This window comes from Leopardus geoffroyi, chromosome A3, assembly GCF_018350155.1.
Source record: "Leopardus geoffroyi isolate Oge1 chromosome A3, O.geoffroyi_Oge1_pat1.0, whole genome shotgun sequence".
NCBI classification, from domain to species: Eukaryota; Metazoa; Chordata; class Mammalia; order Carnivora; family Felidae; genus Leopardus; species Leopardus geoffroyi.
This window is the reverse complement of record NC_059336.1, coordinates 17,595,240-17,610,043: the sequence shown is the minus strand read 5'-3', so window position 1 is coordinate 17,610,043 and position 14,804 is coordinate 17,595,240. Positions and strand designations below refer to the sequence as shown.

At 43.6% G+C, this 14,804-nt stretch overlaps 1 protein-coding gene across 15 annotated transcripts in view; it reads right to left on the bottom strand.

Moving 5' to 3' along the window:
* PTPRT (protein tyrosine phosphatase receptor type T) overlaps positions 1 to 14,804 on the bottom strand; it is a 1,070,511-nt gene that overhangs the window by 597,134 nt on the left and 458,573 nt on the right. For all 15 annotated transcript variants that reach the window (XM_045444560.1, XM_045444565.1, XM_045444561.1 and 12 more), the window contains one exon: positions 6,577 to 6,870. In XM_045444560.1, coding sequence (XP_045300516.1) covers positions 6,577 to 6,870 — 294 coding nt within the window. The remainder of the gene's footprint in view (positions 1 to 6,576; positions 6,871 to 14,804) is intronic.

Genomic DNA, 14,804 nt, shown 5'->3' with positions numbered 1-14,804 from the left:
TTTGCTTTTAATCTAGACCCCTTCTAATCTAATCTCAGACCAGGTTATGCTACCCGCGCATTGAAGCTGAGGCTTACACAAATTTTCTTTTAATGGCCTGGAGTGCCTGGATGGCTCAGTCAGTTAAGCGTCCAACTCTTGGTTTTGGCTCAGGTCATGATCTCATGGTTTTGTGAGTTCAAGCCCCATGTCAGGCTCTGGGCTGCTAACACAGAGCCTGCTTGGGATTCTCTCTCTACCCCTCTCTCTCTCTGCCCCTCCCCCACTCATGCTCTCTCTCAAAATAAATTTAAAAAAAAAATTTAAAAAGGCCTTACAAGGCTAGTTACATAGCTTTGTTCTGTTTTCTAGACTCTCAATTTCTCTTTCTATCTTGCTGTCCCTCCACGCTGCCCTAGAACTGGATGCTGGACTGAAAACATAGAGCCCGCCTAAGGATGCTCACTGAAGACAGTCGGGACTCACCTCCGCTCCCTGTTCACAAGTCCTCATGTTCATAAGCCTTGGCTTCCCAGGAAAGAGAGGGGTCTGAATAGCATGCTTCTCTCTCCTACGTAGGACTTAGACAAAATCAGAAAAAGAGCAACTCCTATCTCCGCCCCTGACCTCATCATCAGGTACCACTGTGGCCACACATCAACGATCCCAGAACACCTGCAAAGCCAGCGTTCGCCATCTTCCCAGGAGCTTAGGGTTTCGGCACTAATCCACCACTGTCTGAGCAAGTAAAGACAATGGTACTAGAGCAGTCTTCTTACAACAGGGTCCATCACACCATCAGTTTAGATTCCGACACCCTCTTCCTAGGCCGGAGATGTTTTTTGTTTTTTGTTTTCTTCCAAATAATGTTCATTAAGGGGCTTCTATGTTTTGGATTCTCTGCTAGGCTTATAACTTATCTCACTGAGGCTTCGCCACAAAACAGTGTATCATAATCTCCTGTAAATGGAAGAAACGAAACAGAGACACAGACAGATGCACTGTCATCCAGATACAAGTGCCACCTTGAAATAAAAACCAGATTCTTTTTGGCTCTAAAGCCCCTATTCTTCTCACTAAATTCTAATGACTACTCTTACTTCATTGAGCTCAGCAATTTGAATTTCTCCTTTCTATTTCCTTAGAGAAAAGAGACAGACACCTATCACTTCAAGTAGGAATCCATAAATATGTGAATAAAATATAATGTGCAATCAAACCTCAGGTGGAGGGAATACTAAGTGAGCCCTCCAAAGCAGCAGTATTGCACATTTCTGGCTGTACAAAGTCACTTTTCATTTGGAAAACCTAAATTCGGCAATACCACAATGAAGTGGGTACCCAGGCAATGGGGCCTTTAATTTACAGGGAGCAAGCAATCACAGGGAACTTCTGATCACCTGGCATGCTAGATTGTGGATTTGTGATTCCACAACTGCAAAGCGATGGTTACTGCCAGAGTCTGGCTCAAGCAGGACCTTTAAGGATAAGGGGAGGAGATTTCCAGAGCACAAGAGAGCTAAATTTGGGTTGCTTAAGACCTGTTTCTGAGATAAGGAGGAATGGGTCTCTTGAGAGTAAAACCAGATCCATACACAAGTGGGTGTGGCATGGAGGCAGATCTGGGTGACAATGAGGGAGAATGTCTTTTGTCAAATGCTGGGTGATAGCTTGAAGGCATCAATAAGCAGATGCATGGCCCATTAAAAGTGGTACCTGCAGAAAAGATGAACTGGACCAGTGTGATGTCCACACCTCTCATCATCTCACTGGCCTTCCCCTATTGCTGACCCTGGTCCCCATTCTCAATGCTGTTGACCTTGGTTCTCCTCGTGGAATCCAGATAGTTGATGCTAGCAGCCTCTGCTCTTTTAAACCTACATGATATTCTGTTTCCACATAAAATTCTGACCCCAGCCAGAGTTTTATGATAACCAGACCAATATTAGGTAGAGAGTAATAGTAACCACCCAGGATCCCCAGCAGTTAGAAGGTCTGCTATGGGAGCGCATGATCTTCCCATCAGAGATAGCATTCAAGGTGAGGCTGGGTGGGCACCAGACAAGCTCCTAGGACCCAACTAGTATCCATGGATGTCTGCTGTTGGGGATGTGCCAGAGAAAACCACCCACTGTTCTAGATAAGAAAACGTCTGGGAGTCTAGATTATGATCATCGTGTTCTGAAATAGGATTTCCTGTGAGATGATGAACAACAAAAGAAAATGGTACACCCATTCACATGCTAGTCAGTCCAGAGAAATGGACATGTCAGATTTCCTGCTTTAACAATTCATAACCACAAGAGCAACAAGTAATAATTCATTTTATTACAGGCATCTAAAGAGTATTTGGAGCTTTTCAAAGAACTCTGATGTAAATTATCACATATGCACCCCACGCCTGTATCTCAGGAAGGATGGCAGATGATTAAAGAGAGCAAAAGAACAAAACGATGAATGAAAAAAATACATGAATGGGGCATCTCAAGGGAATAGTATGAAGAAAGAAAATTAGACTGCTTTCATTGGTACTAAGGAGCCCCTTTGATTCTAAAATGCAGAAGCAATCAGGTAGTTCTCAGGGAAGATGAAGGGGTACCCTGCTGGTCCCTCCTGGGCTCCAGGCTTCCATATGCCATCACCTGCTATGCATCTTTATCTCAAACACAACATATGCAAACTTCAACTCATTCTCTCGTCCCTAACCCATCTATTGTGTCTTGCATCTCACCCAACAGTTCCACCACTCACCTTCCAGCCATCCAAACCAGAAGCCATGGAGTATCATCTTTGGCCCTCTTCTCTCACCCCTACATTCCCTGTGTGATAGTCTGTCCAGGTTCTGGCATCACTGGCTAACAGTCTTGCTCTGAACTCGAGACTATTGAGCTAGGATGGTGCTTTGCAGCCAAACTCTTGAAAATGTCCACCTGTAAAGGTGTGACCCCGTTCCTGATGCACCAAGGATATACCCGGCAAGTGGCCTGTCAGACCTAGCAGACCTGGAATACATCCACACCTGCCCTTGCTGAATTGTCCCCCAGGTATCTTCCTGAGCTACACCCATGCTTTAGCCTGAGTGCCTGCTTTAAGCCTTTGCCACCAATGCCTAGAACAGAGCTTGGCCCGGGGAAGGAGCTCAGTAGATGTTTGCAGAAAAGGCCTACAGCCTCCGTGGACTGACTAGACCATGCAGCTGGTCTCCATAGCTGCCAGTCTCCCTACCACGCAAACCCACCCTCAAGAGGACATGTAGAGAGGAAACCCCATCAAAGCATGTGGTGGGGAATTCCTTGAGCCAAGAGACTTAGCTCTAAGCACTGAATTGATTTGCAATCTTGGGCTGATGATGCTGTGCCTTAGCTTTCCTCCCATTTACCTCTCAGAGCTGCCTTAAGGATCAAGCAACATGGTGGGCACACCACCAAAGTGGCACGTAGGTGTGGCACAGCATATCAGTGATTCCTCAATGTGGGTATGCCTCAGCATCACTCAGAGGGCTCCTTAAAGCATAGATTTCTGGGCTCCACTCCCAGAATTTCTGCATCATTAGGTCAGGGCTGAGGCCTGAGAATTTGCATTTCTAACAAGTTCCCAGGTGATGCTGATGGTCCAGGGACTAAACTCTGTGAACCAGTGTGCCAGACCATTTTAAGAGCACTGCCTTTCCCCACCGACCTGGTTTTTCTCCCTGAAGTATGCTATTTCAATATTCGACTTTATGTTTATGTTTTACCCTTTTTGCTGTTTTGCTGGAATCTTAACATAGTCTGTAAATTCCTCTGGGCAAAAATTATACCTTCCACACTCCACATTCTCTCATTTTCTGTTTTGCAAAATAATGAGTACATTTCCAGTGCGATTAATAATAGAAAAAGGAAAGGTGGGGGGGACCCACACTACCAACCCCAATAAACAGCTTCCACAAATGGATACCAGCCCTGGAATCCTCTTAAAAATTAATTATGAGGCAAAGAATATTCTACCATCAGTGGCAATGTGGGAAAGAAGATTATGTTCTTGATGACACATTTTGTAAAATGTGGGTTATTCAAGATTTTAGCTGTAACTTACTTAAACACCAACATTTTTTGAAATATAAAACCACAAACAGCATTTCAACTCATAATTTTTATAGTGATAGTCAGACAATTGTGTTTTCAACATGTAAAATCCATTACACAGTCGTGGCAACAGTTTGCAATAGATTGTAAATTTTTATTGAGATGATCATCTTCCGATTGAATTTCAAAATGTATTATATGATCATCAGCAAATACGTCCAGAGGGGCTGCTAAAGGACTTTCAGTATCATTTATAAAGATCAAAAACCCTGGAAACTCTTAGATTTACCCTGTGGAAAAAGAAAAGTCTCATTGGTAGGATCAAATCAATTACTTTTATGGATGAATATTGAATTGCAAAGCTGAGATAAGGTATTACCTGGTTTAATAACATAATCTTATGTCCTTTTAAAGTAGTAGGTTTTATAATCAGGTTTCAATAAGGAATTTTGCGAAGGCCTGCTTTTGAAAATAATCAAGGAAATGGCATTTCTATTTATTATAATGGTCCGACAACATCCAAAAGAATACTCCCAAGCAATGGGCATCCTCACTAACCTTGGGTTATAGACCACCCAGACGCACTACTGAGGTACGTAAGAGTGATTACAGTCAGTTCTGCTATAGCTCTTGTTCTGACAACTCACATGTGTTCCAACATGATTGACCTATTAGGGGACAATCTGAGCATAGCACGAATGTCACATTTGCTATGTGTGAGTCTGCACATAGAAACACTATGGAAGCAGAAAACTGCACTCGGCTCCACTGAGCCACGCACGAGTACAGAGAACGTACCCCCCTCAAACATCGACCTGCTGCCTCTGTTCACAGCACGTGCTGTGAGCCCCAGGCACCCACAGCTGGTGTCATGACTTCCATCACGTTCAGAAAGCCCTCTTCATCACCACCCCAGCTCGCAGGCTGCAACCTGCTTCAAAAGCAAACCCGGGGTCTCTCTGCAAGGAAACACACTCTATGTACTGCAGTATTTATGCATATCCTAAGCCACTGACAGGTGTGAACTGTGCGACCAGTTTTACTATTTTCCTCTTTTTTTTTTTAATGTGTCATTGATGAAGAATGAGCGAAGTACCCTAATCCCATTTTCCCCCATAACCCTGATAGTCTTTATCGCATAACTTTCCATACTACAGTGATTTTCAGGGACACGTATGTTGCATTATAGAACTAATTGTATTTTGTTTTTTTCTTTCATGGGGGTCGCTGTGCCGATGGGTCCTTCTCTCCCCACCCGGAACCCATCAGTGATTCTTCCTCCCTTGTAATCCAATGGCTCATGCTGCTGCTTCCCTGGTCCCCCCTGGAAGAACCCCAGCACTGTATTCCACGCCAATGGCACAGACTTCTCTATCTTTTCACCGTGGGGTGACCAATGATCAGTGGCATTAGAGTCAGAAGAACCTGAGTGCAAATCCTGACGGTGCCACTGGTTAATTCTACGACTTTGGACAAAAGGTTTGAAAATATGGAGTCTCTATTCCTTCATATATATGTGAGATAAAAGTACTTACATCAAATGGTTAAAGGGGGAAAAAACCACACTGAGTTCTTTTAACTTCTTGAGTTACATTCAGAGCTCTAACATCTCAGGAATACAGTCAGGGATAAAATCCTAGCCAATATCCCTTATTAGAATCACCATAGAAGCCTGGAGTTCCTGGGGATAGGATATAGTTGGTTCAAAAGAACCTTCTCAGACACAGTCCCAGCCACCAAATTCTTAAGCAACAACCAAAAACCTCAGAGAAACTGGGGGAGGCACAAGTCCCCTGGGGTATACTGAGCCAGGAGCTTGGAGGGATATAGAATCCAGAGGACCCACGAAGGGACAGTCCCAACCCAGACTGTTCGGTTGGAACCAGGAGGGCCTGAGGGATACACAGCCAGAAAGCTCTCAAGGACTAAAGCAGTTCCAGAATCCACTGAGAGGCACTTTCAGAGCCAGGAGGTACTCAAGACAAAGTTGGCATCGGGAACCTTTCAGAGACGTAAATAGAACCAGGAACCCTCAGGCAAAGTGTCAAAACCAAGAGCTCATTAGGGTCACAGGCCTAGGCAAGGAATCCTCAGGGACAAAGTTAACATCACAAGCACCTGAGGTAGCTAACAAGAATCAGAAGCACACAGAGGTGTAGTCCAAACGAGGCCGTGACAAGGCACACTTTCAGAGCCAGGAGCCCTGAGAGACACTTCGAGCACTAGGAAGCCTCAGACTTACAGTGGCACCAGGAATCCCTGGAGGCACACAACCAGTGTCCCATCGGAAACACTGTCAGAACCAGGAACTCTCCAGGACACGGCTGGAGTCAGGTGGCTCTATGGGTCCCAGTCATCACCAGAGCCAGGAGGGCCTCAAAGGCAAGACCAAAGCCCTGACTGTTGCCTTCCACAACGGGAAGCACAGTCGCATCAAAGAAGTCTAGGAATGACTGTCGCAGAATGCCAATAGAAGGATCACTCAGGGCAAGTGCCCGACCTCTCGAAGCAGAGTCAAGAAGGAAGCTCTTACCTGCACACTTGGTTCTGGTGGTGAGCGGAGGCCCTGGTGGTCCCGTGCCTCCCTCCCCCGGTCGTGTGAGCAACACCCGGATCTCATACTCCACATCAGGGTCCAGATGCCATAGCTTATAGTTGGGAGAGTCAACTATGTGGGTCTCGGCCCAGGTGCCCGTGGTGGTGCGGTACTCCACCTCCTTCAGGATGATGGGGCCATCCCCGATGATAGAGTTGGCATTCGGTTTGATCCACAGGTATGTGGCCCCTACGGCCAGCAGCTCTGGGGGGGCGATGGGTGTGGGAGGCTCTGGAAGACAAGCAATCAGCAAAGGATGTCAGACCCAAATGGTTTACAGAGAAGAATCCAAGCATATAAGGACAAGAACAGAATTCCAAAGTGAGCCACTTACAGGAGCCCAAATCCCTTTCATGACTCCATTCACATCCTACCTTAATTTCTATGATTTTTTTTGTTTGTTTCAATACTGTGGTGAGAGATTTTTTTAATGTAAATACCTGAATTGGTATTTCTTCTACCACACGACCATATCTCCATTTAAATAAAGTAAAGAAAGAAGGTAATTGTGAATAAATGGTTTTTCTGGAACACAGCAAAGCTGCCTGGGTTAATATTCTGTTTTCCGTCCTCAAATGAGAACATGCCCTTACTGAAGTGGAATTTGGTTCAAAACCCAGGAGAGTCTGAGGTTTGTAACCATTTCTTTCATAGCAACACATGGGTTCCTAGTGGAAGTTCTCCCCCAAATAGTGCTATGAGCCAAAGTAGCAAAAAGATGATGGCAAAGGCAAAATTCAGCTTCTTTTCAACTCTAGCGGGTTTCCTCCAGTAAGGAGGATGTCACAGGCACAGTGTCCTCTGTAGGAATCAAGGGTCAATGGAAAAGTCAATGCAGAGTTATCTTGCATCCTGTATGGGTTGTTCCTCTTCCACTAAGTTCTATTTCTTCGGTTAAATAAACTAGAATTTCAACAAGCACTTATGGTAGGTCTTTCTGGCAATTCTTAGCCCACTGGCGTAGCTGCCGAAATTAACATTAACTTTGTATTTCTTATTTACCAAGAAATCTCACACGCACTACTTTGTGCAAATCTTGGGACACAATCACCTCCATTTTGATGGATTAAAAACAAACAAACAAAGAATCCAAGTGATTGGGTCACCTAACCAAGATCATGAAGCAGGTAAGGTAGGATGGAACCCACATCTCTATGCCTTCCCAGACCAGCTATTCCTTTGGAAAGCTGTTTGCTTATAGACACCCATTTTCTAGAACTCAAACTGGTTATGTTTGTTATTTTTATTTGTAGCAAAAAATAGCAGTGGCAAAGCAATAAAGAAAATAACAATAGGGGCGCCTGGGTGGCTCAGTCGGTTAAGCATCCGACCTCAGCTCAGGTCATATCTCACGGTTCGTGGGTTCGGGCTCTGTGTCGACAGCTCAGAGCCTGGAGCCTATTTCGGATTCTGTCTGTCTGTCTGTCTGTCTCTCTCTCTCTCTCTCTCTCTCTCTCTCTCTCTGCCCCTGCCCCACTCATGCTCTTTCTCTGTCTCTCAAAAACAAACACTGAAAAAAATTTTAAAAAAAGAAAGTAACAATAAAGAGAAAATAAGTCCCCTTATCTACCACTCAATATAACAGCCATTTTTATTTCTCCATGTTCCATTACAATTTCTATTCATATTTTTAATCCTTGTTCATACAGCTACAGTAACATAAAGACCCAATGTTTTTCTTCCCTCACTTCTTAGATTCTAAAGACTTTGTTGACAACATGGATCTTGCCATCACAGTCTTTAATAGCTACAGAACAATCTATCAGGCAATCACACTAACTAATCTCCCATTCTTGGACACGCGAGTTGTGCCAAGTTTTGCTACAGTAAATAATGCTGCAATGAACATCTTTGTGCAAATGACTCCAATTTTTCTGGTCTCATATTTTCTTGGAACCAATTGCCAGAAATGGGATCTGTCAATGGATATGAACAAATTAATGATTCTTGGAGTAGAATTAGGAAGTGAAGAGTCAGTGGGTGGGGGAGTGTCTGGGAGTGGAGTATAATGCAGATGTGATCAAAACTTTTGGAGGGCCTCTGGGCTATTCAGGTGGGTAAGGCAGGTACAGGTTTCCATCTGGAACTCAGGTGAGAGCTTCGGGATAGATCAGACTCATTCAGTGTTTGCTTTCTAATTAATCACCTACCCACAAAGATTCTCCAGAGACAGAATAATTGCTATGAAACAGAGGTGGACAATATTTTCTCAGTGTGATTTGAAGCAAATCTTAAGGGACAACTTCAGATTGCCTCTATTATAGCCTGCCATTTGGTCAGAGAAGGAAATTAAGCAGATTAGTCAAGCTAGATGCTTTTCTTTACAAAGCCATGAAGGTTATTACTCAAGGCCTTGTTATCTCAAAGGTGTTTGCAAATTGATTTTTTGATAATTTGTTCCAGGTAGAGAAGTTAAGTTGGCAGGCAGATAATTTCTGAGCTCATCCTTTGTGCATTTTAAATATATAGACCTTTTGATCATCATTGTCAAGTCTCCAGAGTCCCCATCAGTCTACAGTGGGGCCCCAAGGGTGCTATTTTGTAGCTCTGTGATAACTCTGCTCAACTCCTTAATATAATTATTCACAGGCTGGTCCTGGACAGAATTAAGAGCAGCAGGCTTCAATACTTTGGGGCTTGGGCCAATCGACTTTCCTCCATGGTCTTTGCTCTGTTTCAGGCATTAGCAGTAAATTGCTGACCACCAGAAAGAAAATAAAGTATCAATCTTTCCAAATGTTTAGTCTCTTTTCACTTATTTCTGGTGGTAGGTACAATATAGTAACAAACTTTCCCTCGAGTAAATAGATGTCTCCATCTCAAATGACTTACTAGTACACATGTCCCTCTGCAGACTAGCCAATACAATTATCTCTCCCTCTGTCCCCTTGACAAAATATCATGAAGCACATCACAGTGCTTCCTGTACCTGGTTCTAAAACAGCCGTCAGATTATTATATTTCCTCTTTTGTTAGTAATCCAATTATAATTGGGTTTTTTTTTTTAATTTAAATGCAAGTTAGTTAACATATAGTGTAGTAATGGTTTCAGGTGTACAATTTAGTGATTCATCACTTACATATAAAACCCAGTGCTCATCCCAACAAGTGCCCTCCTTAACGCCCATCACCCATTTAGCCCATCCCCCACCCACCTCCCCTCCATCAATACTCAGTTTGTTCTCTGTATTTAAGAGTCTCTTATGGTTTGCCTCCATCTCTGTTTTTATCTTATTTTTCCTTCCATTACCCTTATATTCATGTTTTGCTTCTTAAATTCCACATATGAGTGAAGTCCTATGTTATCTTTCTCTGACTTATCTCACTTAGCATAATACACTCTAGTTCCATCCATGTTGTTGCAAATGGCAAGATTTCATTCTTTTGACCACTGAGTAATATTCCACTGTGTGTGTGTGTGTGTGTGTGTGTGTGTGTGTGTGTGTGTGTGTGTACACCACATCTTCTTTATCCATTCATCAGTCAGTAGACATTTGGGCTCTTTCCACACTTTGGCTATTGTCGATGGTGCTGCTATAAACATTGGGGTGCATGTGCCCCTTTGAATCAGCATTTTTGTATTCTTTGGATAAATAACTAGTAGTACGATTGCAGGGTCATAGGGTAGTTCTACTTTTAATTTTTTGAGGAACCTCCATACTGTTTTCCAGAGTGGCTGCACCAGTTTGCATTCCCACCAACAGTACAAAAATGTTCCCCTTTCTCTGCATCCTCGCCAACATCTGTTGTTGCCTGTGTTGTTAATTTTAGTCATTCTGACAGGTGTGAGGTGGTATCTCATTGTGGTTGTGATTTGTATTTCCCTGATGATGAGTGATGGTGAGTAAACTTTTCGTGTCTGTTGGCCATCTGGATATCTTCTTTGGAAAAGTGTCTGTTCGTGTCTTCTGCCCATTCCTTCACTGGATTATTTGTTTTTTGGGTGTTGAGTTTGATTAGTTCTTTATAGACTTTGGATTCTTTATAAGTCACATGTATGAGTGGTTCAAAGAGAAGTAGGCATATGAGACACACTATTTTTTTTTGTAAGCACCTCTCTTTTTTTAAAAGAACAGAAATATCAGGTTTGTCAGTTCTCTCTGAGACGAACTGCTCAAGCACACAATGCAAGAAATATGAGGCCATCTAATCCAACAACTGGAGTCATCAGAAAGGGAACCAAGGCCGGGGAGGGTCTGTTTACTAGAAGGTGGGGGTGGAACATTAGAACTTTGGGCCCTAGCAGAATTCCTGCTCCTCCCTTTTTCTTCTTCTCGTACTTCAGATGTTTAAGCAATTAACCAGAAGGATCTTTCAAGGGAGTCTATGCAAGTAGTTTTTAACTTTTGAGGATACATAGGCCCTTGCAAAGATCTGGTGAGAAATTTCAGACTCTTTTCCCAGGAAAATGCACATATGTCCACCATTTCAGGAATTCATGAACACTTCTGAAGCCTATACATGAACCCCTGAAGAGGCTATGCTGAGAATAAAGGCAAAGCACAGAGATCCTGCTTATGCACCACATGCCCATAATACTTTACACTTCTTTGAGACCCTGAAGCCACCCTTTGTTGCAGGGGCTAAAGCCAGGAGTACAATCAGTAAGTAAACGGAACTTGGTGTAAACTTCACAGATCTAGTGCTTCTGGGCTCCCAGGGTCCCAAACATCTGGGTGAAAATAAACATTCTAAGATTTCCATGGGATAATGTGAAGTAAATGTCTAAGTCCCTCATGGCCATGACCCACCTAACACATTAATAGATTCAACATTTGGGCTAAAATATTTTATGGATGAAGACATGACCCTACCCATGAGATGCTATATCCTAACTAGAAATCTTCTACGAAGGCTGCCTTAGTAGTTTGTGTTGCTATAACAAAATACCAAAGGCTGGGTGGCTTAAACAATAGGCCTTTATTTCTTAGAATTCTGGAGGCTACGAAGACCAAGGTCAAGGTGCCAGATAACTCAGTTCCTGGTGAGAACCCCTCTTCTTGATTTGCAGATTATCTCCTTGTTATGCCCTCCCATGGTGGAGTGAGAGGGACAGGGAGACGGAGAGGAAGAGGGAGAGGAGCTGGTCTCTTCCTCCTCTTATAAGGGCACAAATCCCATAATGGGAGCTCTACCTACATGACTTCATCTAAACCTAATCACCTCCCAAAGGCCTCCACCTTCCTAATACCATCACATCAGGGGTTAGGGCTTTAACATGCGAATTTGGAAAGGGCAGGGGGCACACAATCATGCATTATATAACAGAGGCTTTGTTTTCAAATGCATCCTTCTCTTCTCAAGGTCATGGTCTTGGGATGAACAACCTTACAGAACTCTCTGTGAAAGAAACCCCAACCAGTATGTACTCTCTGCTTCTCATGTGCCAGACAGAGTGCTGGGTATGGGGACTTTAGTGGTAGAGAGAAAAGCAGGCTCTCCGGACCCATGGAATGAGAGCGTAAGGCAGTCAATTAAAGCAGCAATGCCAATAAAGTGGAAGGGAAAGGTCATGATGGGGGTGGTAGAGACAGTTAATGAGGTCTACGAAGGGACCTAACCTGGTGCAGAGGGAAGCTCTTGCAGAGACAAAGCTCACAACCCTTGGGCCTTAAATTCATGTTACGTTTGCGAGCAAAGAGAGAATGTCTTGGGGGTCCTGTCGATCTGAGTTGTTTGGGAAGATACCATACAGGCTCAGAGTGGTAAGCAATTAAAACTAGGTGCTCAGAACACTCTTAATCCACTCATCCTACAAACACTGAACACCTGCTATCGGTCACATGCTGTTCGGAGCGCTGAGGATTCAGTGGTAAACACAACAGACACAATCCTGGTTGCCAGAAGCTCACATTCTAGCTTTCACTCAAGGACTGCCAGAAAGAGAAGTAATAAGAAGGTAATTCAGAAGCTGAGGAGGAGAAGGAAACTGGAGGAGCCCAGGTGCGTGCTTCTGGATCAACCAAGTGATGTGCATCCGTACAGCAGAATACCGTACAGCAAGGAAAAAGGAACAAACTACTGACACACAGCATGAGTGAATCCCAAAATTATGTTAGGCAAAAGGAGGAGAAAAGAAGAACGCATAACGATTCCATTTATATGAAAAGCTCAAGGAGAGGCAACATTGACCTATGGTGATAAACAAATTACATACCTGTGGGAGCAGGTACTCACTGGGATAAGGCATAAAAGAACTTTCTGGAGTGCTGAAATGCACTGCAGACTGATTTGGGTAATTAAATAATAAGAATAGTGTTCCCTCTGGTTGAGGTGACTGCCTGGAAGGGAACTTGAGAAAACTTTCTAAGGTAATAAAAATTTCTGTATCTTGACTAGGGTTGTATAACTCATCAAACTGCACTTCCAGTATTGTGCTATATGTCAATGATGTGTTTTTAAAAAGTTTAAGGAAAATAAAGAAACAAAAATATGGCTTGCCTGTGGCCCAGCAGGTGGGAAGAATGCCACTAAATTTTACCGAGAGATGAACCCCAGAATACCTGGAGGAAGGAGCCTCTAATCACATATCGTTTATCTCCAAATAATTCTATCAACATCATCAGATGCTTGAATTCCTATTATTTTTCAGGACACACCAGTTCTCATCCATGAGGCTTTTCACATATGAAACCACGAACCCCCTTTATCTACTTGATCCTGAACCATCAACTGTGTAGCTAGGAATAAGTTTTTCACATTTGGTGACACTCTCTGCTGACAAAGTCTGGAACCAAATCCAGAGGGACAAGGTCTGGCCTTCTGGGAGCTGAACTCAGAGACTGCACTGGCCCCTTCCAACCAGGCATCAAAGCACTTCAAGGACAAGACTCTGTGAGCCACCCACACGTAAGTCCTGGGCAGCAACTGCCCTGGACCTGCCAAGGCTCTCCTTCAACACGTAGGTGGTGAGGTGACCCCTTAATATAATTCTGCCTTGTCCTCAGGCAGCAATCTCCAGACCAATTCTATCTTTCTTTTTCCCGCTGTGAGCACTTGTAACAGTTTGGCTCCCCAGAAATTGCTACAGACAGCAAAAGTGCTTCAAATAGCTAGAGAGCAAGCTTTGTACGTATGCATTGTCTGCTCCAGACAGAAATCAAACCTTTGGAGAAAAACTGAATGTTGCTAGGACGTAAAGTGACCCTCGACATGTTTAAGGTGGATATAACCTGGCCTCTGATGCTTTCCACCACCCGCTGCCCCCTATCTGATCACCTAACTGCATCACTATTGACTGACCCATGAAGAGTCTGCAAGAATGCCTCCACCCCATTCTACCCACCAACATACACACATAGTTCATACTACTTTATTATTCCCACCTCCACACTTTTGCACATGCCACTTTTCCCGATTAGAACATCTTTCCTTTTACTTTTTTTTTTTTTTTTTTAAATTTTTTTTTTTTAACGTTTATTTATTTTTGAGACAGAGAGAGACACAGCATGAACGGGGGAGGGGCAGAGAGAGAGGGAGACACAGAATTGGAAACAGGCTCCAGGCTCTGAGCCATCAGCCCAGAGCCCGACGCGGGGCTCAAACTCACGGACCGCGAGATCGTGACCTGGCTGAAGTCGGACGCTTAACCGACTGCGCCACCCAGGCGCCCCTCCTTTTACTTTTAATCAAACCGGGCCCATTTTTCTTTTTAATTCTGCTTCATAACTACTCAGCTGTACGACCACAGGGCACATAATGGATGTTCAAAGCATCATGCTTGTTAGATATTCTACTGACTGGCACGCAACACTGTTTCATACAATAATGAATTAAGGATCAAAAAGAAAAAGGGAGACTAGCTGGAGATCAGGGTCCAAATCCTTCTTTGACCTGCCTTTCCACTAACCAGCTCTGTGACCGTGGACAGACCACTCAATCTTTGAGACTCTCAATGTTTTCATCTTTAGAATGAAAGATGGTTCTACAGTTCTAATTAGAAAAGTATCTAAAGTCTCCACCAGGAACTGTAGGGATTCTATGTGCATATGTTCACTGACTCTAACCTGTATCTTGTCAACCAGAGACCCCACCTTCTCCTTCCATGGCATGGACTCATGAGGTCCCTGAGCAGAAGACACAAGTAGACATAGCACTAATTTACCAAAACGTGCCTACCAGAATTAGTCTCTGTGCCCTAGCCTAACATACAGTCAATAATTTTT